This window comes from Entelurus aequoreus, linkage group LG21 (assembly GCF_033978785.1).
Source record: "Entelurus aequoreus isolate RoL-2023_Sb linkage group LG21, RoL_Eaeq_v1.1, whole genome shotgun sequence".
Lineage (NCBI taxonomy): Eukaryota > Metazoa > Chordata > Actinopteri > Syngnathiformes > Syngnathidae > Entelurus > Entelurus aequoreus.
In genome coordinates, this window is record NC_084751.1 from 50,572,669 (window position 1) to 50,600,168 (window position 27,500).

The following is a 27,500-nucleotide window of genomic DNA, read 5'->3' on the forward strand; positions in this document are numbered from 1 at the left end:
GTTACAGAACCATCAAGCACAATGGATTTTATGGGAGTAAAACACTCATATTTACCGTAATTTCCGGACTATAAGCCGCACCTGACTATAAGCCGCACCAGCTAAATTTAGGGGAAAATACAGATTGCTCCATATATAAGCCGCACCCGACTATAAGCCGCAGGGTTTTGATGTGTAATTACCGTAGTATATAGGGGTTCCTGCTACCACGGAGGGGATTGTCGGGACAGAGATGACTGTTTGGGAACGCAAAGCGTCCCATTTATTAACAATAAATCTTTCAATCATTCAATCAAACTTTCACATCTTTGACATGGCGAACAGCATTCGTGCAGAGTACAAATAATTAGGGATGTCCGATAATATTGGCCTGCCGATAATATCGGCCTGCCGATATTATCGGCCGATAAATGCGTTAAAATGTAATATCGGAAATTATCAGTATCGTTTTTTTTATTATCTGTATCGGGTTTTTTTTTTTTTTTTTTTTAAATTAAATCAACATAAAAAACACAAGATACACTTACAATTAGTGCACCAACCCAAAAAACCTCCCTCCCCCCATTTCTTTCTGTTATCAATATTCTGGTTCCTACATTATATATCAATATATATCAATACAGTCTGCAAGGGATACAGTCCGTAAGCACACATGATTGTGCGTGCTGCTGGTCCACTAATAGTACTAACCTTTAACAGTTAATTTTACTCATTTTCATTAATTACTAGTTTCTATGTAGCTGTTTTTATATTGTTTTACTTTCTTTTTTATTCAAGAAAATGTTTTTAATTTAGTTATCTTATTTTATTATTTTTTTAAAAAAGTACCTTATCTTCACCATACATGGTTGTCCAAATTAGGCATAATAATGTGTTAATTCCACGACTGCATATATCGGTTGATATCGGTATCGGTTGATATCGGTATCGGTAATTAAAGAGTTGGACAATATCGGAATATCGGATATCGGCAAAAAGCCATTATCGGACATCCCTACAAATAATACAACGGTGCAATGTAATACAAAGTGCTCGCCTGTACGTTATCAAAATAACCAGCCTACCGGTATATGAAAAGTCAGTCTTTAAACATTGTGTCATCGTCTTCCTCCTGCGTACTAAAACCACCGAAATCCTCTTCGTCGGTGTCGGAGACGAACAGGCCGTATATAAGCCGCACCCTTGTATAAGCCGCAGGGACCAGAACGAGGGGAAAAAGTAGCGGCTTATAGTCCGGAAATGACGGTACTTTTTTCTATAATACTGAAACGTGTGTCAAAATCAACTTGAACTGAAAAGTAGTGTGCATAGCATTAATTTTAGGCCCCCAAAAAACACAATTGACTTTTCTCAAAAGGCATTTTGTGAAGGGGTTTACATAGCCCGAACACTTGGAAAACAGGAAGCAGCCCGCAAAGCCAATAATGGCAGCGAATAGCCAAGAGACCGGCTGTTAGAGGCGGTCTGATGAAATTATAAACATAGTCCAATTGCACCTTGTTGCCCCATTTAAGAGAAATGAAAACGGCAGCATTAGAGAGTGCTTGGCTCCGCAAAACAACACCGAGGTGATAGATACGAGGGCACGGCCTCACAAACTACTATGTAATTAAATTTTGCCCGGCGGGACTCCATTAATAACTTATAATATAGTGTGCATTTCATTGGTGGGGGGTCTTCAAATGTGGGTGTGTTATGGCGCTCTGGAGGAAGCGTCCGGAAGCTGCGCTCTGCTCATAACAGTAGTGATGAGAGTTGCATAAATCACATGAAGTTTTTGTGTTGTATTTTACCAACAACACCCTATTAGCAAGGAAAACTGTGCCAAATGTGTTATTGTTCGGAAAAAGCCGCAAACCGTGCGTCATGTTTGCATTGCGGCGTGTGTGTGTGTGAGAGACCTTTGACCTTCTCGCCTCATTAGCATGATTGTTTCCACTCTGCTCAACTGAAGACTCCTTTTAGCAAACATTTTGATGACATTGTCAGTAAATATTGATCTTATCAAACACAGGCCTATAATTACTCTTACAAGCCTCCATAGCTAAACGCTGATGTACTACTTTTATGAGATGTTGGATAGACTGATCTCTGCCAATAAATAATTGATGTGGTGCCCCAAGTCAGATTATAGTGAATAAAACACACAATAAAATAAAGAATAGCCACTAATTATTTCAGTTTGATTACCGGGAATTACCTGATCAACATACACAAAGTTTACCATCTTACAACGATGTAAACAAATCATCATTTATATTGTCCTGGTACACATTTTTAATTGCTGATACCGATATTGGAAGCTTGAGTGTTTGCCAATATTGATCCGACGCATCTTAGACTTTGCATGCAGCCGCAATTCCAAGATGGTATTTGGCAGTAGTGTATAGACCAGGGGTGTCTTGGGGGTATAGACTTGGGACGCAATGGGCTAAAACAAATTTGGCCGGACACATATATATATATATATATATATATATATATATATATATATATATATATATATATATATATATATATATATATATATATATATATATATATATATATATATATATATATATATATTAGGGCTGCAACTAATGGTTAATTTGATAATCGATTAATCTGTCGATTATTACTTCGATTAATCGATTAATAATCGGATAAAAGAGACAAACTACATTTCTATCCTTTCCAGTATTATATTGAAAAAATCCTAGCATTCTGGCACCATACTTATTTTGATTATTGTTTCTCAGCTGTTTGTACATGTTGCAGTTTATAAATAAAGCTTTATAAAAACAAATAAAAATAAAAAAAATAATTAAAAAAATTGCCTTTGCGCATGCGCATAGCATAGATCCAACAAATCGATGACTAAATTAATTGCCAACTATTTTTATAATCGATTTTAATCGATTAGTTGTTGCAGCCCTAATATATATATATATATATATATATATATATATATATATATATATATATATATATATATATATATATATATATATATATATATATATATATATATATATATATATATATATATATATATATATATATATATATATATATATATGTATATATATATATATATATATATATATATGTATATATATGCAGCCCTAATATATATATATATATATATATATATATATATATATATATATATATATATATATATATATATATATATATATATATATATATATATATATATATATATATATATATATATATATATATATATATATATATATATATATATATATATATATATATATATATATATATTTATATATATATATTAGAGTTGTCCGGTACTGGTACCAAAATGTATTTCGATACTTTTCCATCTTTTCGATACTTTTCTAAATAAAGACGACCACAAAAAATTGCATTATTGGCTTTATTTTGACAAAAAATATTAGAGTACATTAAACATATGTTTATTTTTGCATTTTTGTCCTTAAATAAAATAGTGAACATACTAGACAACTTGTCTTTTAGTAGTAAGTAAACAAACAAAGACTCCTAATTAGTCTGCTGATGTATGCAGTAACATAATGTGTCATTTATACACCTATTATTTTGTCTAAATTATAAAGGACAAGTGGTTGAAAATGGATTATTAATGTTCTTGTTCATTTACTGTTAATATTTGCTTATTTTCTCTTTTAACACGTTCTATCTACACTTTTGTTAAAATGTAATAATCACTTATTCTTCTATTTTTTGGATGCTTTACATTAGTTTTGGATGATACCACAAATGTAGGTATCAATCCGATACCAAGTAGTTACAGGATCATACATTGGTCATATTCAAAGTCCTCATGTGTCCAGGGACGTATTTACTGAGTTTATAAACATAATATGAATTTTAAAAAAACGAAGGAAGATGTTGTGATGCCAAAAGATATCATAGTAGTATCAACTAGATACGCTCCTGTAGTTGGTATCATTACAGTGGATATCAGGTGTAGATCCACCCATGGCCTTTGTTTACATTGTGACGCCTGTGAGCTAATGTATCCTCCTATGTTGTGTAGTGAAGCATGTTTAGCTATTCCTCGTCCTACAGTGATAATGATACTTGTAAGAAACTCACTTTATTTGTCGCCATGGAGTCGAGGATTAGTGATTTAGAATTTACTAAAACACTGCAGACTGCGAATGGACTTTAGCCGCTAGTGTCTTAAAGCGCCTCTTCCTGAGGGCGTTTCAGTGTCTTTAGTTTTTAAGCAAAAATGCGTCCGTTCTCCCTTTTCTGTCTACACACTGTGTCTGCTTGTCAGTACTCTGTGATTGTGCGCTGCCGAACACGCTCATCTGCAGCAATGTCACGACGTGACAACGACGGAGGGGCGTGGCGGTGGTGGAACGGTACTTTTTAGAGGCGGTATAGTACCGAATATGATTCATTAGTATTGCGGAACTATACTAGTACAACCCTAATATGTGTATATATATATATACTGTATGTATATATATATATATATATATATATATATATATATATATATATATATATATATATATATATATATATATATATATATATATATATATATATGTATATATATATATATATATATATATATATATATATATATATATATATATATATATATATATATATATATATATATATATATATATATATATACATACATATATATATATATATATATATATATTAGGGCTGCAACAACTAATCGATTAAATTGATTAAAATCGATTACAAAAATAGTTGGCGATTAATTTAGTCATCGATTCGTTGGATCTATGCTATGCGCATGCGCAGAGGCAATTTTTTTTAATATTTATTTTTTATTTTTATTTATTTTTTTGTAAACCTTTATTTATAAACTGCAACATGTACAAATAGCTGAGAAACAATATTCAAAATAAGTATGGTGCCAGTATGCTGGTTTTTTTTCAATAATATACTGGAAAGGATAGAAATATAGTTTGTCTCTTTTATCCGATTATTAATCGATTAATCGAAGTAATAATCGACAGATTAATAGATTATCAAATCAATCGTTAGTTGCAGCACTAATATATATATATATATATATATATATATATATATATATATATATATATATATATATATATATATATATATATATATATATATATATATATATACTATGGAATATAATCAAGCATCTAAAATGTGCCAAACATGGAAAAGTGTGGAGAGAATTTCGCATTTTTTCCCTCGTGCTTTGTAATGGATTTAAATGGGTGTAATTTTTTTTAATGTATGATACGTTGACATTTTTTACAATATCAACAACGTTCAGCGACCAGGTTGTGTTATAAATGATCATGTTTGATGACTTTTTGTGTTAGTTGCATTTTTTATTTTTTTGCGTCATTATTAGGGAAGGTTGTTTGGATTGGATCAGATAAGTAATTGCTGTGCTATTATAAACTTACAAATAAGTAAATAAGATACTGTTGCAGAAAAGTAAACACATTTTTAAAGTTTGAACGGTGGAGATGTTTAACATTTGGTTCATCTGGTAGTGAACCAACGAAAAGATGCGTGTAATTCAAAATATTAGTGCTGACTTTCACTTTCAGTAAAGTGGTTGACATTACCGATAATCATCACCTTTGTGATTTTAATAGACGTGGCATCGAAGTAATAGGTTCTAATTTGTTGCAATCAGCCCTTCTGTAGGTGGAACGACCGAACTGCAATCAGGAAAAACCAATCAGGCGCTTTAGGATGTTTAGTAAGAGCAGACATCTTTAGGATTAGGGATAAATTCACCCTCTTTCATGAGCTAATCAGTAAGTTGTTAGTTTTTATGCGCCTCACCGCCGTGTGGTAATGTTATTACGACCTGGCCAACAAGGATGTAAAATTTTAAAGAGGATCGGGATGAATCAAGCGTTAAGTATCTGTATTGTTGACTTTTTTCCACTTGTTGCGATGGTAGTTCATGACAAATGATCACAGTTTGCTGTTATTCTTTCATGCTTTATAAGAGTCCTTGAAACGTCCAACACACACGACAGGTAACTATCAATCTGGGGAAAAAGGACGTTTCCTCTCCCGGGTTTCGGAGAAAGTTAGCGACGGGAAGATGCTTTCTTATCCGTCATGAGCTGCCATCTGACATGTTTTGACAGTGTTGTTTATGACCGATGTGGTTTCTCTCATAAATCATTCAAAATAAGGGGAGAAAACTATCATTTACGGGGGGTATTTGTCAGGTTCAAACACTGATGACATCTATTAAACAAGACAAGAGGCAAAGAATTAAACAGAGACAAAATTCAATTTGGACTCAATTGAGGAGAAACGCCGGGACACTGTACTCTCGTACAATCTCCAGCACGCTCTGCCACAAGATTGCACTCCTCCATCTTTATTTGACTTTCTCCTCCCGCCTGACCACCGCTTCCACTTCCAGAGGGAAGTGGGTCGTAAACAGCGTTGCCTTTGGTTACAGAAGAGTTCAAAAGAAGATGTCGTAAAAGAGTTCAAAAAGAGTTCCATAAAATAGTTAAAAAAGAGTTGGTAAAATACTTCAAAAAGAGGTCGTATGGAAATTGGGCAGATCCTGCTATCTCTCCGCTTTGAAGTCCTTGGGTTAAAACAATATCTTTCTATTGATTACCATACATGAGAGAAAACCGAAAACCCTTCATGTGGCTTTCCCCCTTACACAGTGGAGTTTTACGAGCCTTCTTCTTGGTAGGTTTCAAAGACAGCTTTTGTCTTCTTGCCTGGAACACATTTCAACACAAAGATTTTTGTGATAACTTACAAACAATTATTGTAACAGTATTGATTTTTGAAATAGGTAAAGTGAGAACGAATATAAAATATGAATGTTTTATGTTTTAGGAGTTAAACGGCGGAACAAGCTCAGTGATGAGTTGAAGACGTGTAGTTATTTGTTAGGTTTAAGAAAGCCTTGAAAGGTGAAATAAAAGAACATTATAAAATATAGTAACAATTACTTTCATCCCATTGATTTTTTTTAACGTTGATGTTCCAGGTAATCTTATTTTCAGTGAAGGTATAGGATAGGCCGGGGGTCAGCAACCCGCGGCTCTAGAGCCACATGCGGCTCTTTAGCGACGCCCTGGTGGCTCCATGGAGCTTTTTAAAAAAATGTATGGAAATGGAAAAAAACAGGAGTGAACATTATGTTTTTTGTTGTATTATGGTTTCCGTAGGAGGACAAACATGACACAAACTTTCCTAATTGCTAGAAAGCCCACTGTTTACTACGTTTGTGTTTATGCTTCACTGATGACAATATGTGCACCATTTTGTCCGACTAATTTCAGCGGCCCTTGAACTCACCGTTGTGTGGACTGTTACTCAACAGATTTGTTTACATGTACAACTTCCTCTGATGCTGCCACAGAAAGACATGTTTTATGCCACTCCTTCTTTGTCTCATTTTGTCCACCAAACGTTTTATACTGTGCGTGAATGCACAAAGGTGAGTTTTGTTGCTGTTATTGACTTGTTGGAGTGCTAATCGGGCATATTTGGTCACTGCGTGACTGCAAGCTAATAGCTAACATGCTATTTAGGCTAGCTGTATATACATATTGCATCATTATGCCTCGTTTGTAGGTACATTTGAGCTCATTTCATTTCCTTTATTTATGTCCTCTGTGTATTAAGTTTATTTTTCCATGTCTCATGACACATTATCTGTATGTAATATTGGCTGCATTGCTGGTAGTTGTCAGTGCGCCATGTTGTTCCAGACCACAGCAAACGTTACCCAGTTTGCAAAGATTGTAATAAATCCATTAGAAGAAGACAGCCTGTCGTATCCTTTAACTTGGACACACGCATCTATACCTTTGGCCATTTTAAGCCAGTCATTTCCAGGAGTTATCTCACCCTCTGAGAGAATTTTATTAATGGTTTCTAATGTTGTAAAAATGTGTAGAATAAATATTACATTCCAACATTTTTTACACTTATTCAGCCTGTTGTTCACTATCTTTATTTATTTTAAATTGCCTTTCAAATGTCTATTCTTGGTGTTGGCTTTTATCAAATACATTTCCCCAAAAATGCGACTTATACTCCACTGCGACTTATATACACTACCGTTCAAAAGTTTGGGGTCACATTGAAATGTCCTTATTTTTGAAGGAAAAGCACTGTACTTTTCAATGAAGATAACTTTAAACTAGTCTTAACTTTAAAGAAATACACTCTATACATTGCTAATGTGGTAAATGACTATTCTAGCTGCAAATGTCTGGTTTTTGGTGCAATATCTACATAGGTGTATAGAGGCCCATTTCCAGCAACTATCACTCCAGTGTTCTAATGGTACAATGTGTTTGCTCATTGGCTCAGAAGGCTAATTGATGATTAGAAAACCCTTCTGCAATCATGTTCACACATCTGAAAACAGTTTAGCTCGTTACAGAAGCAACAAAACTGACCTTCCTTTGAGCAGATTGAGTTTCTGGAGCATCACATTTGTGGGGTCAATTAAACGCTCAAAATGGCCAGAAAAAGAGAACTTTCATCTGAAACTCGACAGTCTATTCTTGTTCTTAGAAATGAAGGATATTCCACAAAATTGTTTGGGTGACCCCAAACTTTTGAACGGTAGTGTATGTTTTTTTCCTTCTTTATTATGCATTTTCGGCCGGTGCGACTTATACTCCGGAGCGACTTATACTACGAAAAATCCGGTACTTTTTTGTATTTGTGGTCCAATATGGCTCTTTCAACATTTTGGGTTGCCGACCCCTGGGATAGGCAAATATAAGCTTTGGCTTCAGCCTATTCCTTTTTCGGTCATTCTTTTTCTTTTCTTTTCTTCTTGAGTGTAAATGTGTATGATTGTTAAATATGCATAATCTGTGCTGTTAAACTGACCACACAAAAAAATGATTGATGGTTGATTATATGACCGAAATAAACTTATTTCATATTTCATTCAAATCTGTAGGCGTGATGCAGCTGGGAGTGACAATCTGACAGAAAGAACACACAGTTTGCAAAGTGTTTTTATTTATTTATTTATTTATTTATTTTTTACTTAAGACGGCACGCTGTGCTTTCACAAAGTGTTTTGTCTCTTTGTCACTTTGAATGTTGATTCTTGTCTCGCAGGCCTTTCCCTACGGAGGACACAGCCTTGAACGAGGACGATGTCTACCGGAGCCTCGAAGAGCTGGCAGAGTAAGTTGGCATGCCATGACACACACACACACACACACACACACACACACACACACACACACACACACACACACACACACACACACACACACACACACACACACACACACACACACACACACACACACACACACACACACACACACACACACATTCTTGTATTTCTTACCTTTTGAGACCTCCGAAAAATGCCTACCTCTTTAGGACCACCCTTTCTAGATATATAAAAGATTTGTATTTACAACATTAATAATATATACATACTATGTAAATATAAAAAAAGCTTGTTGTGAAAAATGAGTTGGAATTTCCCAAGAAAAAGGTCACAATTTCACAAGAAAAACAAGGAATTTTGGCAGTATTATAATAAAAGTCATGATTTTACTCAACGCCAGTCAAAATGTTTCAAGAAAAACTGAACGTTTGTGCAATATTACGATAAAAGTTGGAATTTTACTCAACAACAGTCGCAATTTTACAAGAAAAGCCCAAAATGTTGGCAATTGTATGGAAAGAGTCGTAGGTTTACTCGACAAAATTCACAATTTTATAAGAACACTTAAAAATGTTGGCAATATTACAATAATAATCTGAATTTCACTTGGCAAAATTATGACAAATGTCATAATTTTACTCAAAAAATGTCACTATTTTACAAGAACAACAAAACAATTGGCAATATGGTGATAAAAGTCAGAATTGTATACAACACATGTCACCTTTTTGCATTAAAAAGTAATAATTTTACATCAAGAACTAATAATTTTTTGAGGAAATATTGCAATATTACAGAAACAGAAAGAATATGATAAATTGTTCCCAATTTTATAAGAAAAAAGTTGACACATTGTGAGAAAAAGACTGCTTTTAGTTCATTTATTTAATTTTTTCTTGGTAATTGGTTTTTAATCTTCATTACTTACTTCATAGTAGAAAATGGATGGATGGATGTTATTACAGTATGTCTCTATATACATATTTATTTATTTTTTTAAATTAATTTTGGCCTATGGAGGTGTATTTCAATTTCTTACACACACTTGTTATTTCATATGTTGGCCAGAGGGGGAGCACTTTTAAAACCGACACACAAGTCAATTTGAAAAATCCGTCCTTTTTGGGACCACCCTCATTTTGATGAATTAATGAGACATTCTCTATTAGATTCAATGATTTTCCGTATTGGGACCATGATTCATGTCATCACTTGTTCACACCTCCTTATATGGAAGCTACTTTTCCTTGTTGATGTCTCAAGAAGGGTAGAAATACAAACAAACACACACACACACACACACACACACACACACACACACACACACACACACACACACACACACACACACACACACACACACACACACACACACACACACACACACACACACACACGTACACATTCTTGTATTTCTTACCTACTTGAGACCAGACAAAAATGTCTACCTCTTTAGGACCACCTTTTCTAGATATATAAAGATTTGTATTTACAACATTAATAATATATACATACTATGCAAGTATAAAAACGCTTGAGTCCCGTGAAAAACCGTCCGACCGGAACTCTCTAATAACTAAAGTTCCTTGGGTGAATAATGTAAACTCACTACACCGGTAGTTTTTAGCGCTTCCATAGCGAGATATAAGTTAGAACTGTACGCTACTTTATATTAGAAATGGCAACAGCAGAGGATGAATGTCCCATAACAAGAAGATAGAGAAAAAGAAGAAGCTTATCAAATACGGTGTTGGCACGGACTACGGTGGCGGACATGCGCACATTTTTAGAACTCATGCAGATCCCAAATACAGATCAGCAGTTACCAGAACGTAAGAAAAGTTGGTTTTGCATAATATTGCAAAACAAAATGCCAGATAATATGTCTTACCTTATACACACACCATAATAATACTCCTATGTTGAAGCACAGTACAATCCATCAAGCGGTGCGGCTTCATAGCTTACCAAAGTCCTACTAAAACATTTTGATAGATTTTTGACCACCGTGTGTAATGTTCTATATTTTCTATGGAACATATAAAATGTTGGTGTTGTTTATTTGAGTCATATTGCAGTCTACACGTATCTCTTATGTGTGACTGCCATCTACTGGCCACACTTATCATTACACCATGTACCAAATGAAATTGTTTCGAGGTTGGTAAGCACAACCAGAATTATTCCGTACATAAGGCGCACTGTCGATTTTTGAGGAAATGAAAGGATTTTAAGTGCGCCTTATACCGTACTTTTCGGAGTATAAGTCGCTCCGGAGTATAAGTCGCACCGGCCGAAAATGCATAGTAAAGAAGGAAAAAAAACACGTATATAAGTCACACTGGAGTATAAGTCGCATTTTTTGGGGAAATGTATTTGATAAAAGCCAACATCAAGAATAGACATTTGAAAGGCAATTTAAAATAAATAAAGAATAGTGAACAACAGGCTGAATAAGTGTACGTTATATGAGGCATAAATAACCAACTGAGAACGTGCCTGGTATGTTAACGTAACATATTATGGTAAGAGTCATTCAAATAACTATAACATATAGAACATGCTATACGTTTACCAGACAATCTGTCACTCCTAATCGCTAAATCCCATGAAATCTTATACGTCTAGTCTCTTACGTGAATGAGATAAATAATATTATTTGATATTTTACGCTAATGTGTTAATCATTTCACACATAAGTCGCTCCTGAGTATAAGTCGCACCCCCGGCCAAACTATGAAAAAAACTGCAACTTATAGTCCGAAAAATACGGTAGTCCCAAAAATACGGTACCTCAGAAAAACTGTCTCAGATGCCATTCTACTCTGAAGTTGAAACCGATACATTCACAGTGCATTTTTTACATTCTCTAACTGCCTGACACGTGTTAGAATAAGTCAAACACTGCCAAAGTTAGGATATAAAAACTGTCTTAGAATTAATAATGAATTTTTGAGGGTTTAAAGGCCTACTGAAATGCGATTTTCTTATTTAAACGGGGATAGCAGATCCATTCTATGTGTCATACTTGATCATTTCGCGATATTGCCATATTTTTGCTGAAAGGATTTAGTAGAGAACATCGACGATAAAGTTCGCAACTTTTGGTCGCTGATAAAAAAGCCTTGCCTGTACCGGAAGTAGCGTGACGTCACAGGTTGTGGAGCTCCTCACATCTGCACATTGTTTACAATCATGGCCACCAGCAGCGAGAGCGATTCGGACCGAGAAAGCGACGATTTCCCCATTAATTTGAGCGAGGATGAAAGATTCGTGGATGAGGAAAGTGAGAGTGAAGGACTCGAGGGCAGTGGAAGCAATTCAGATAGGGAAGATGCTGTGAGAGGAGGGTGAGACCTGATATTCAGCTGGGAATGACTAAAACAATAAATAAACACAAGACATATATATACTCTATTAGCCACAACACAACCAGGCTTATATTTAATATGCCACAAATTAATCCCGCATATAACCCACCAATACAACTCAAACACCTGCACAACACACTCAATCCCACAGCCCAAAGTACCGTTCCCCTCCCCAAAGTTCATACGGCACAAATATTTCCCCAAAGTTACGTACGTGACAGGCACATAGCGGCACGCACGTACGGGCAAGTGATCAAATGTTTGGAAGCCAAAGCTGCGTACTCACGGTAGCGCGTCTGCGTATCCAACTCAAAGTCCTCCTGGTAAGAGTCTCTGTCGTTGTGGCTTGTGCAGCCCTTTGAGACACTTGTGATTTAGGGCTATATAAATAAACATTGATTGATTGATTGATTGATTGAGTTCTCCACCGGCTAATGGTAAAGCTTGACTGTCATCTTTCGGGAATGTAAACAATGAAACCCTGGCTACGTGTTTGTGTTGCTGCAGCCGGCCGCTAATACACCGCTTCCCACCTACAGCTTTCTTCTTTGCTGTCTCCATTGTTCATTAAACACATTGCAAAAGATTCACCAACACAGATACTGTGGAATTTTGCGATGAAAACAGACGACTTAATAGCTGGCCACCGTGCTGTCCCAAAATGTCCGCTACAATCCGTGACGTCACGCGCAGGCGTCATCATGCCGAGACGTATTCAGCAGGATATTTCGCGGGAAATTTAAAATTGCACTTTAGTAATCTAACCCGGCCGTATTGGCATGTGTTGCAACGTTAAGATTTCATCATTGATATATAAACTATCAGACTGCGTGGTCGGTAGTAGTGGCTTCCAGTAGGCCTTTAACGCGCCTCACACGGCTCAGTTTTTAAATAATTCTTAATTGTCATATCTGTGATAAGAAATTAACGTTTTGGAGTTAACGAATGAGCGATTATAGGAACAATTACATTTTCCACAGTAGTTCATTAAAATTCTTCACCGAGGGTCTCGTCTATAAAAAAAGTATCCGTACAAAATCAATGAACCGCCTTTTTCCGTAATGAATGGTTGTGTTTTTATTCATCAAATACCAATGAATGCATGTTTTATCCTTGTTTTGTGCATATGCAAGCTATATTGGTGTGACTCCTGGTCCCTACTATTGGAATAAATACAGATGGACTGACGATACAACACGTTTTTGTAAGGTTTTCATTCAATCTGCCAGTTTTCTTTAAACCCTAATAAACTAAGCAAGGAGCTCTCTGTCACGCTGCCCGTTTCCATGGTGACACCGGCGATATTCCCGGGTTTCCGGGCCTGGCACCTTCATTTTACACGGATGTGTGGGCTTGTGTCAGGTGTGAAAGTGAGTCGTATGGTCCCCCCCCCCCCCCCCCCCCCGAGTCGCCCGTGTTTCCCGCAGCGACATTTCGGATTAATGGAGAATAATTAGTTAACCCGCTGTGAGGTAGGTGCCGTTTGTCATATGGAGATACAGGAAGGAGACGGAAATGGAAGCATGCGGGCGGTACCCGTGCACCCACTGGATGTGTGATTGTAACACTCTCGCTGTGGACGGGATGGTGTGCGAGCTCTGGAGGAGGGATGAGAAGTGCCAGCCGAGCAGGCTAATGCAGGATTAAAGTGCAGGCTACCTCACTCGCATCTACATAGGGAGTGGCAAGTGAAGAGAAATGGGAACAATATCTGGGATGTAAATAAGATACACTGCATAAACATGAAAGGAAGGAAATAGATGCTGCAGGGAAATTTTGGTGTCCTAAAAATTGGAGCTGAAAAAATTCCTCCCTGACCACCTGAGGGCACCACAGACTGTGGATGCTTTTTAAAAATGGCTTTATTTGATTTAAATTGATTTTTTTATTAAGGATCCCCATTAGCTGGTTGCCACAACAACCCACTAGTCTTCCTGGGGTCCACAAACTCAATACAATTACAAGTAAAAGCATATAATTATAACTACACAATACGGAAACAAATAAAAGTATCAATAAGAAAACAAAGCAAACAATTTACAGTCACGGAATAATAATTACCATATAAATATAACTACACAATACAAAACCAAACAAAAATCATCAATAAGCAAACAGTCTGTGGAACGCTCTCCCTGACCTCCTGAGGGCACCACAGACTGTGGATGCTTTTAAAAAAGGCTTGATTTGATTTGATTTTTATTAAGGATCCCCATTAGCTGGTTGCCACAACAACCCACTAGTCTTCCTGGGGTCCACAGACTCAATACAATTACAAGTAAAAGCATATCATTATAACTACACAATACAGAAACAAATAAAAGCATCAATAAGAAAACAAAGCAAACAATTTACAGTCACAGAATAATAATTCCCATATAAATATAACTACACAATACAAAACCAAACAAAAATCATTAATAAGCAAACAGTCTGTGAAACACTCTCCCTGACCACCTGAGGGCACCACAGACTGTGGATGCTTTTAAAAAAGGCTTTATTTGATTTGATTTTTATTAAGGATCCCCATTAGCTGGTTGCCAAAACAACCCACTAGTCTTCCTGGGGTCCGCAAACTCAATACAATTACGAGTAAAAGCATATCATTATAACTACACAATACGGAAACAAATAAAAGCATCAATAAGAAAACAAAGCAAACAATTTACAGTCACAGAATAATAATTTCCATATAAATATAACTACACAATACAAAACCAAACAAAAATCATTAATAAGCAAACAGTCTGTGGAACGCTCTCCCTGACCACCTGCGGGCACCACAGACTGTGGATGCTTTTAAAAAAGGCTTGATTTGATTTGATTTTTATTAAAGAACCCCATTAGCTGGTTGCCACAACAACCCATTAGTCTTCCGGGGGTCCACAAACTCAATACAATTACAAGTAAAAGCATATCATTATAACTCCACAATACAGAAACAAATAAAAGCATCAATAAGAAAACAAAGCAAACAATTTACAGTCAATGAATAATAATTACCATATAGATACAGTATAACTACACAATACAAAACCAAACAAAAATCATTAATAAGCAAACAGTCTGTGGAACACTCTCCCTGACCACCTGAGGGCACCACAGACTGTGGATGCTTTTTAAAAAAGGCTTAATTTGATTTGATTTGATTTTTTTATTAAGGATCCCCATTAGCTGGTTGCCACAACAACCCACTACTCTTCCTGGGGTCCACAGACTCAATACAATTACAAGTAAAAGCATATCATTATAACTACACAATACAGAAACAAATAAAAGCATCAATAAGAAAACAAAGCAAACAATTTACAGTCAATGAATAATAATTACCATATAGATACAGTATAACTACACAATACAAAACCAAACAAAAATCATTAATAAGCAAACAGTCTGTGGAACACTCTCCCTGACCACCTGAGGGCACCACAGACTGTGGATGCTTTTTAAAAAAGGCTTAATTTGATTTGATTTGATTTTTTTATTAAGGATCCCCATTAGCTGGTTGCCACAACAACCCACTAGTCTTCCTGGGGTCCACAGACTCAATACAATTACAAGTAAAAGCATATCATTATAACTCCACAATACATAAACAAATACAAGCATCGCTAAGAAAACAAAGCAAACAATTTACAGTCACAGAATAATAATTCCCATATAAATAAAACTACACAATACAAAACCAAACAAAAATCATTAATAAGCAAACAGTCTGTGGAACACTCTCCCTGACCACATGAGGGCACCACAGACTGTAGATGCTTTTAAAAAAAGGCTTTATTTGATTTAAATTGATTTTTTATTAAGGATCCCCATTAACTTGTTGCCACAACAACCCACTAGTCTTCCTGGGGTCTACAGACTCAATACAATTACAAGTAAAAGCATATAATTATAACTACACAATACGGAAACAAATAAAAGCATCAATAAGAAAACAAGCAAACAATTTACAGTCACGGAATAATAATTACCATATAGATATAACTACACAATACAAAACCAAACAAAAATCATCAATAAGCAAACAGTCTGTGGAACGCTCTCCCTGACCACCTGAGGGCACCACAGACTGTGGATGCTTTTTAAAAAAGGCTTGATTTGATTTGATTTGATTTTTTTATTAAGGATCCCCATTAGTTGGTTGCCACAACAGCCCACTAGTCTTCCGGGGGTCCACAAACTCTAATATCTGGGATGTAAATAAGATACACTGCATAAACATCCTGAAAGGAAGGAAATAGATGCTGCAGGGAAATTTTGGTGTCCTAAAAATTGTAGCTGTGGAACGCTCTCCCTGACCACCTGAGGGCACCACAGACTGTGGATGCTTTAAAAAAAGGCTTGATTTGATTTGATTTGATTTGATTTGATTTTTATTAAGGATCCCCACTAGTCTTCCTGGGGTCCACAAACTACAATACAATTACAAGTAAAAGCATATCATTATAACTACACAATACAGAAACAAATAAAAGCATCAATAAGAAAACAAAGCAAACAATTTACAGTCACAGAATAATAATTTCCATATGAATATAACTACACAATACAAAACCAAACAAAAATCATTAATAAGCAAACAGTCTGTGGAACGCTCTCCCTGATCACCTGAGGGCACCACAGACTGTGGATGCTTTTAAAAAAGGCTTGATTTGATTTGATTTTTATTAAGGATCCCAATTAGCTGGTTGCCACAACAACCCACTAGTCTTCCTGGGGTCCGCAAACTCAATACAATTACGAGTAAAAGCATATCATTATAACTACACAATACGGAAACAAATAAAAGCATCAATAAGAAAACAAAGCAAACAATTTACAGTCACAGAATAATAATTTCCATATAAATATAACTACACAATACAAAACCAAACAAAAATCATTAATAAGCAAACAGTCTGTGGAACGCTCTCCCTGACCACATGAGGGCACCACAGACTGTAGATGCTTTTAAAAAAAAGGCTTTATTTGATTTAAATTGATTTTTTATTAAGGATCCCCATTAGCTGGTTGCCACAACAACCCACTAGTCTTCTGGGGGTCCGCAAACTCAATACAATTACGAGTAAAAGCATATCATTATAACTACGCAATACGGAAACAAATAAAAGCATCAATAAGAAAACAAGCAAACAATTTACAGTCACGGAATAATAATTACCATATAGATATAACTACACAATACAAAACCAAACAAAAATCATCAATAAGCAAACAGTCTGTGGAACGCTCTCCCTGACCACCTGAGGGCACCACAGACTGTGGATGCTTTTAAAAAAGGCTTGATTTGATTTGATTTTTATTAAGGATCCCAATTAACTGGTTGCCACAACAACCCACTAGTCTTCCTGGGGTCTACAGACTCAATACAATTACAAGTAAAAGCATATCATTATAACTACACAATACGGAAACAAATAAAAGTATCAATAAGAAAACAAAGCAAACAATTTACAGTCACGGAATAATAATTACCATATAGATATAACTACACAATACAAAACCAAACAAAAATCATTAATAAGCAAACAGTCTGTGGAACGCTCTCCCTGACCACCTGAGGGCACCACAGACTGTGGATGCTTTTAAAAAAGGCTTTATTTGTCTTGATTTGATTTTTTATTAAGGATCCCCATTAGCTGGTTGCCACAACAACCCACTAGTCTTCCTGGGGTCCACAAACTACAATACGATTACAAGTAAAAGCATATCATTATAACTCCACAATACATAAACAAATAAAAGCATCAATAAGAAAACAAAGCAAACAATTTACAGTCACAGAATAATAATTCCCATATAAATAAAACTACACAATACAAAACCAAACAAAAATCATCAATAAGCAAACAGTCTGTGGAACGCTCTCCCTGACCACCTGAGGGCACCACAGACTGTGGATGCTTTTAAAAAAGGCTTGATTTGATTTGATTTTTATTAAGGATCCCCATTAACTGGTTGCCACAACAACCCACTAGTCTTCCTGGGGTCTACAGACTCAATACAATTACAAGTAAAAGCATATCATTATAACTCCACAATACAGAAACAAAAAAAAGCATCAATAAGAAAACAAGCACAACAATTTACATTCACAGAATAATAATTACCATATAAATATGACTACACAATACAAAATCAAACACAAATCATCGATAAGTAAACTAATTAAAAACCCTTCTTTTTAAAAAAACATTTTTTTTTAGATATATGCATGCTAGTTCTAGCTATTAGGCTGTTCTAGTTTTTATTTGTTTTAATACACTGTAGCACTTTGAGGTTGTTTGCTCAATATAAAGTGCTTTTACAAATAAAATCTATTATTATTATTAGAGATGTCCGATAATATCGGGCTGCCGATATTATCGGCCGATAAATGCTTTAAAATGTAATAACGGAAATTATCGGTATCGGTTTCGAAAAGTAAAATGTATGACTTTTTAATACGCCGCTGTGTACACGGACGTAGGGAGAAGTACAGAGCGCCAATAAACCTTAAAGGCACTGCCTTTGCATGCCGGCCCAATCACATAATATCTACGGCTTTAACACACACACAAGTGAATGCAAGACATACTTGGTCAACAGCCATACAGGTCACATTGAGGGTAGCCGTATTAACAACTTTAACACTGTTACAAATATGCGCCACACTGTGAACCCACACCAAACAAGAATGACAAACACATTTCGGGAGAACATCCGCACCTTAACACAACATAAACACAACAGAACAAATACCCAGAACCCCTTGCAGCACTAACTCTTTTGGGGACGCTACAATAACATGTACGGCTTTTGGAGCTCAGTGCACAACTGCACACACAACAAGAAGAAGACGAAGCAGAAGAACGAAGAAGAGACATGGCGACGACGAGTAAGAAGAAGAAATACGCTTGCAAGTTCCAAAATGATTGGAAAAAAGAATTTCATTCCATCCAGAAAAGCTCGAAGGGGAAGGGATATGCTGCCCCCATTTCCCGAATTACGGAGGTCTCAAGGTTGGCAAGTATGCATACCACAAAGGTATCAAATTACGGTCCCATTTGATTTTATGTGAATTGGCAGTACTAATGTAATTTGTAGAGATGTCCGATAATGGGTTTTTTGCCGATATCCGATATTCCGATATTGTCCAACTCTAAATTACAGATTCCGATATCAACCGATACCGATATATACAGTGGTGGAATTAACACATTATTATGCCTAATTTTGTTGTGATGCCCCGCTGGATGCATTAAACAATGTAACAAGGTTTTCCAAAATAATTTTTATTATTTAAATAATAATAATAAATAATTTTTTTCAAGTTATGGAAAAAAATGCCAACATGGCACTGCCATATTTATTATTGAAGTCACAAAGTGCATTATTTTTTTTTTAACATGCCTCAAAACAGCAGCTTTGAATTTGGGACATGCTCTCCCTGAGAGAGCATGAGGAGGTTGAGATGGGCGGGGTTGGGGGGGTGTATATTGTAGCGTCCCGGAAGAGTTAGTGCTGCAAGGGGTTCTGGGTATTTGTTTTTTTGTGTTTATGTTGTGTTACGGTGCGGATGTTCCCCCGAAATGTGTTTGTCTTTCTTGTTTGGTGTGGGTTCACAGTGTGGCTGCATATTTGTAACAGTGTTAAAGTTGTTTGTACGGCCACCCTCAGTGTGACCTGTATGGCTGTTGATCAAGTATGCCTTGCATTCACTTGTGTGTGTGATAAGACGTAGATATTATGTGATTGGGTTGGCACGCAAAGGCAGTGCCTTTAAGGCACGCCCCCAATATTGTTGTCTGGGTGGAAATCGGGAGATTGGTTGCCCCGGGAGATTTTCGGGAGGGGCACTGAAATTCGGGAGTCTCCCGGGAAAATCGGGAGGGTTGGCAAGTATGACCGGGAGACGCAACTGCTCTGTGCTTCTCCCTACGTCCGCGTACCACTCCGTACAGCGGCGTTTTAAAAAATCATAAACCGATAATTTCCGATATTACATTTTAAAGCATTTATCTCTAGTAATTTGGTTGGTTCATATAAAAGTACCGTATTCAGCATCCATCCCGACATACAACATAGATGCAGTGTAATCAGTGGCACCATGCAGAGAGGGTGTGTGTGTGTGTGTGTGGTATCGACTGAATCACGCCGCTGTGCGACACAACTGCTCTTGACGTTTTTAAAAAGACCATGCGTGCATTTTGTGTCATCAACGACCACGTGCGTCATCGATTCATCGGCCCGTCCTGCACCGAACACAGTCCGACACGCTTGGCCGTGCTCGTAATAACCCCGCTCTGAAGACATTTGACTTATCCTGAAATATTGATGCGTGCGGGATTGGGAAATAAGTGCACGACTGAACCGTAAAAGTGACACAGAGGATAATGACACTTTTCTTACATGAACGGCCATCTATTTTTTACTGACATAATGCTCCTCGAGGGCCTCCTAAAAGGGAATAAACATGCAAAATCAGGACATATGGCGTCGTTAAAACAACAGCTTGCACGGGATGTCGCCATGGAAACACAACAAAGCGGCATCGTCGACCGTAAAAAAAAAAAAATGGAAAGAAAAAAGATTAAGATGTAATAAGGATTGATTCAAGCAATGTAACTTGATTTGATTAATTAACCATTTAGCTTTGCCAAACAAATATTCCTCCCAAGGTTGCTTAGGATTTTATTGCCCGATCCATCAATGAATGTACAAAACCCAAAACCAGTGAAAAAAAACCGAATACGATGATTTGCAAATCCTTTTCAACTTATGTTCAATTGATTAGACTGCAAAGACAAGCTGCGATGAGGTGGCGACTTGTCCAGGGTGTACCCCGCCTTCTGCCCGATTGTAGCTGAGATAGGCTCCAGCCCCCCCCCCCCTCCCGGTAGAAAATGGATGGATGGATGGATGCAAAGACAAGATATTTAACGTTCCAACTGAGAAACTTCATTTTTTTCCTGCAAATAATCATTAACTTACAATTTAATGGCAGCAACACATTGCAAAAAAAGTTGGCACAGAGGCATGTTTACCACTGTGTTACATGGCCTTTCCTTTTAACAACACTTAAAAAACGTTTGGGAACTGAGGAGACACATTTTTGAAGCTTTTCAGGTGGAATTCTTTCCCATTCTTGCTTGATGTACAGCTTGGGGTCGGCAACCCAAAATGTTGAAAGAGCCATATTGGACCAAAAATACAAAAACAAATCTGTCCGGAGCCGCAAAAAATTAAAAGCCATATTACATGTATCATGAGATATACATTTAATTAAGAGGACTTAAAGGAAACTAAATGACCTTAAAAAACCCTACGAATGAGGCATAATGATGCAATATGTACATATCGCTAGCCTAAATAGCATGTTAGCATCGATTAGCTTGCAGTCATGCAGTGACCAAATATGTCTGATTAGCACTCCACACAAGTCAATAACATCAACAAAACTCACCTTTGTGCACTCATGTAAAACGTTAAAAGTGTGCTGGACAAAATGAGACAGAAAAAGAAGTGGCATAAAGCACGTCCTAGAAAGTCGGAGAAAGTTATGCATGTAAACAAACTGTACGGTGAGTTCAAGGACCGCCAAAATTAGTAGGACAAAACGGCGCTCGCCAAATACTTGAATCAGTGATAAATGAAATGATGAATAAAACACGTCCTAGAAAGTCGGAGAAAGTTATACATGTCAACAAACTGTACGGTGAGTTCAAGGACCGCCAAAATTAGTAGGACAAAACGGCGCTCGCCAAATACTTGAATCAGTGAAGCATGTTTGATATAAACAGTGTGATTTGTAACAATTAGGGAGGTTTGTGTCATGTTTGTCCTCCTACAGAAACCATACTAAAACAAAAAAATAGATTTTTTTCCCCCTCATCTTTTTCCATTCTTCATACATTTTTGAAAAATCTCCAGAGAGCCACTAGGGCGGCGCTAAAGAGCCGCATGCGGCTCTAGAGCCGCGGGTTGCTGACCCCCGGCTTAAGTTGTTCAACAGTCTACGTTGTGGTATTTTAGGCTTCATAATGCACCACACATTTCCAATTGGAGACAGTTCTGGACTACAGGCAGGCCAGTCTAGTACCCGCACTCTTTTAAAATGAATCCCAGCTGTTACAACACTTGGCTTGGCATTGTCTTGCTGAAATAAGCAGGGGCGTCCATGATAACGTTGCTCCAAAACCTGTATGTACCTTTCAGCATGAATGGTGCCTTCACAGATGTGTGAGTTACCCATGTCTTGGGCACTAATACACCCCCATACCATCACACATGCTGGCTTTTCAACTTTGCGCCTATAACAATCAATGGTTCTTTTCCTCTTTCGACGTCCACAGTTTCGAAAAAACAATTTGAAATGTGGACCCGTCAGCCCACAGAACACTTTTCCACTTTGCATCAGTCCATCTTAGATGAGCTCGGGCCCTGGGAAGCCAACGGCGTTTCTGGGTGTTGTTGATAAACGGCGTAGTAGAGTTTTAACATGCACTTACAGATGTATCGACCAACCGTAGTTGCTGACAGTGGTTTTCTGAAGTGTTCCTGAGCCCATGCGGTGATATCCTTTACACACCGATGTGGCTTTTTGATGCGGCACCGCCTGAGGGATCGAAAGGTCCGTAATATCATCGCTCACGTGCAGTGATTTCTCCAGATTCTCCGAAACTTTTGATGATATTACGGACCGTAGATGGTGAAATCCCTAAATTCCTTGCAATAGCTGGTTGAGAAAAGTTATACTACGTCAGAAGGACTCATGTCAAGTGAGGGTTGAGGCATCAGCTCACCTGTACAGTATATATATTGTTATTATATTCAATACTGTGTGCATTAGTGCGTCAGAGTCAATAGGAAGGCGACCTCTAATTGAAGTCTCCTGGGTTAATGTGGTGCGTCTTTGAGACGCCAAGTCTCCACTTTGCTGAACTCACAGTCACTTTGGAATGGCTCCATCCTTGGATTGACAACGCGTAAAATGCGGGTGGATCGGGCACAGCAGCGCTAAGGGACTTTTGCTTGTGTTTAAGCAAAATAAATAAATAAAGAGGCACACATAGATTTCCATTTTCAAGCAGCCGGTGTCACAAGCCCTGTGTGTCACCCCCGCTGTACTTTGTTTTGCTTCAGATCGACATGAAAAGCCAATAGCATGAACACAGATGGAGCCCACTGCAGGTGTTAGTTGCTGCACCGTTTTAAATGCTTGGCTTACGTCATAATACATTATTTGGTAAACAGAAATCAGCCCGGAGCTCATTCTACATTAACCTTTTAGCAAAGTGCATGCATGTAATGCAGGATTAATTCTCTAAATGTCCGATTACCAATACATGTCTTTTTTGAGTTTCTAGAGAATAATTCAGGGGCTTTTAATGCAACATTTAATTATATTGAACTGGTAGATCCCATCAGTAGCCAATAAATGTGAGTAAGTGAGATGCCTATAAAATGTCTATTTTTCACACTCTAATAAACTGTACATTACACAGGATTGTGTGTGGTCTCCCCCCTACTTAAAGTTGGCTCCTCTGATTTTGGATCAACAATTGCAACAAAAGTGACTGTTGTATTTATTAGATGTTCATTTTTGACACTGAAATAAACGCTGGGCAGGATCGATCCTCCCGCTCCAAACTCTTGCAGTTAGCTTGAAGTTGGCATTCTCCTCTGATTTTGGATCGACAATTGCAACACAAGTGACTGTTGTATTTATAATATGTTAATATTTGACACTCAAACGCTGGGCTGTGCCAAAAACTGCACGGGATCACTCCTCCCACTCCAAACTCTTGCAGTTAGCTTGAAGTTGGCATTCTCCTCTGATTTTGGATCGACAATTGCAACAAAAGTGACTGTAGTATTTATTAGATGTTAATTTTTGACACTCTAATAAATGCTTGGCAGGATCGCTTCTCCCGATCCAAACTCTTGCAGTTAGTTTGAAGTTGGCATTCTCCTCTGATTTTGGATCAACAATTGCAACAAAGGTGACTGTTGTATTTATTAGATGTTATTTTTTGACACTCTAATAAACACTGGGTAGGATTGCTCCTCCCGCTCCAAACTCTTGCAGTTAGCTTGAAGTTGGCATTCTCCTCTGATTTTGGATCAACAATTGCAACAAAAGTGACTGTAGTATTTATTAGATGTAAATTTTTGACACTCTAATAAAAGCTTGGCAGGATCGCTTCTCCCGCTCCAAACTCTTGCAGTTAGCTTGAAGTTGGCATTCTCCTCTGATTTTGGATCAACAATTGCAACAAAAGTGACTGTAGTATTTATTAGATGTTAATTTTTGACACTCTAATAAATGCTTGGCAGGATCGCTTCTCCCGCTCCAAACTGTTGCAGTTAGCTTGAAGTTGACATTCTACTCTGATTTTGGATCAACAATTGCAACAAAAGTGAATGTTGTATTTATAATATGTTAATATTTGAAACTCAAACGCTGGGCTGTGCCAAAAACTGCACGGGATCACTCCTCCCACTCCAAACTCTCGCAGTTAGCTTGAAGTTGGCATTCGCCTCTGATTTTGGATCAACAATTGCAACAAAAGTGACTGTAGTATTTATTAGATGTTAATTTTTGACACTCTAATAAATGCTTGGCAGGATCGCTTCTCCCGCTCCAAACTCTTGCAGTTAGCTTGAAGTTGACATTCTTCTCTGATTTTGGATCAACAATTGCAACAAAGGTGACTGTTGTATTTATTAGATGTTATTTTTTGACACTCTAATAAACACTGGGTAGGATCGCTCCTCCCGCTCCAAACTCTTGCAGTTAGCTTGAAGTTGGCATTCTCCTCTGATTTTGGATCAACAATTGCAACAAAAGTGATTATTGTATGTATTAGATGTTAACTTTTGACACTCAAATAAAAGCTGGGCTGTGCCAAAAACTGGGTAGGATCACTCCTCCCACTCCAAACTCTTGCAGTTAACTTGAAGTTGGCATTGTCCTCTTATTTTGGATCAACAATTGCAACAAAAGTGACTGTTGTATTTATGAGATGTTAATTTTTGACACTCTAATAAATGCTTGGTAGGATCGCTTCTCCCGCTCCAAACTCTTGCAGTTAGCTTGAAGTTGGCATTCTCCTCTGATTTTGGATCGACAATTGCAACAAAAGTGACTGTTGTATTTATTAGATGTTCATTTTTGACACTCTAATAAATGCTTGGTAGGATCGCTCCTCCCGCTCCAAACTCTTGCAGTTAGCTTGAAGTTGACATTCTCCTCTGATTTTGGATCAACAATTGCAACAAAAGTGATTGTTGTATGTATTAGATGTTCATTTTTGACACTCAAATAAAAGCTGGGCTGTGCCAAAAACTGCACAGGATCACTCCTCCCACTCCAAACTCTTGCAGTTAGCTTGAAGTTGACATTCTCCTCTGATTTTGGATCAACAATTTCAACAAAGGTGACTGTTGTATTTATTATATGTTAATTTTTGACACTCTAATAAACACTGGGTAGGATCGCTCCTCCCGCTCCAAACTCTTGCAGTTAGCTTGAAGTTGGCATTCTCCTCTGATTTTGGATCAACAATTGCAACAAAAGTGACTGTTGTATTAATCGATGTTAATTTTTGACACTCAAATAAACGCTGGGCTGTGCCAAAAGCTGCACAGGATCGCTCCTCCCGTTCCAAACTCTTGCAGTTAGCTTGAAGTTGGCATCCCTCCTCTGATTTTGGATCAACAATTGCAACAAAAGTGAATGTTGTATTTATAACATGTTAATATTTGAAACTCAAACGCTGGGCTGTGCCAAAAACCACACAGGATTGCTCCTCCAGCTCTAAACTCTGGCAGTTAGCTTGAAGTTGGCATTGTCCTCTGATTTTGGATCAACAATTGCAACAAAAGTGACTGTTGTATTTAATCGATGTTCATTTTTGACACTCAAATAAACGCTGGGCTGTGCCAAAAACTGCACAGGATTGACCCTCCCGCTCCAAACTCTTGCAGTTAGCTTGAAGTTGGCATTCGCCTCCGATTTTGGATCAACAATTGCAACAAAAGTGACTGTAGTATTTATTAGATGTTAATTTTTGACACTCTAATAAATGCTTGGCAGGATCGCTTCTCCCGCTCCAAACTGTTGCAGTTAGCTTGAAGTTGACATTCTCCTCTGATTTTGGATCAACAATTGCAACAAAAGTGACTGTTGTATTTATTAGATGTTAATTTTCGACACTGAAAAAAACGCTGGGCAGGATCGATCCTCCCGCTCCAAACTCTTGCAGTTAGCTTGAAGTTGGCATCCTCCTCTGGTTTTGGATCAACAATTGCAACAAAAGTGAATGTTGTATTTATAATATGTTAATATTTGAAACTCAAACACTGGGCTGTGCCAAAAACTGCACGGGATCACTCCTCCCACTCCAAACTCTTGCAGTTAGCTTGAAGTTGGCATTCGCCTCTGATTTTGGATCAACAATTGCAACAAAAGTGACTGTAGTATTTATTAGATGTTAATTTTTGACACTCTAATACATGCTTGGCAGGATTGCTTCTCCCGCTCCAAACTGTTGCAGTTAGCTTGAAGTTGACATTCTCCTCTGATTTTGCATCAACAATTGCAACAAAAGTGACTGTTGTATTTATTAGATGTTCATTTTTGACACTGAAAAAAACGCTGGGCAGGATCGATCCTCCCGCTCCAAACTCTTGCAGTTAGCTTGAAGTTGGCATCCCTCCTCTGATTTTGGATCAACAATTGCAACAAAAGTGAATGTTGTATTTATAACATGTTAATATTGGAAACTCAAACGCTGGGCTGTGCTAAAAACTGCACGGGATCACTCCTCCCACTCCAAACTCTTGCAGTTAGCTTGAAGTTGGCATTCGCCTCTGATTTTGGATCAACAATTGCAACAAAAGTGACTGTAGTATTTATTAGATGTTAATTTTTGACACTCTAATAAATGCTTGGCAGGATCGCT

The 27,500-nt window shown here is 37.2% G+C and overlaps 1 protein-coding gene across 1 annotated transcript in view; it reads left to right on the forward strand.

The window, feature by feature from the left end:
• LOC133638631 (guanine nucleotide exchange factor VAV2-like) overlaps window positions 1-27,500 on the forward strand; it is a 190,884-nt gene that overhangs the window by 22,025 nt on the left and 141,359 nt on the right. Inside the window, exon 3 of the mRNA XM_062031422.1 lies at window positions 9,112-9,180. Coding sequence (XP_061887406.1) covers window positions 9,112-9,180 — 69 coding nt within the window. The remainder of the gene's footprint in view (window positions 1-9,111; window positions 9,181-27,500) is intronic.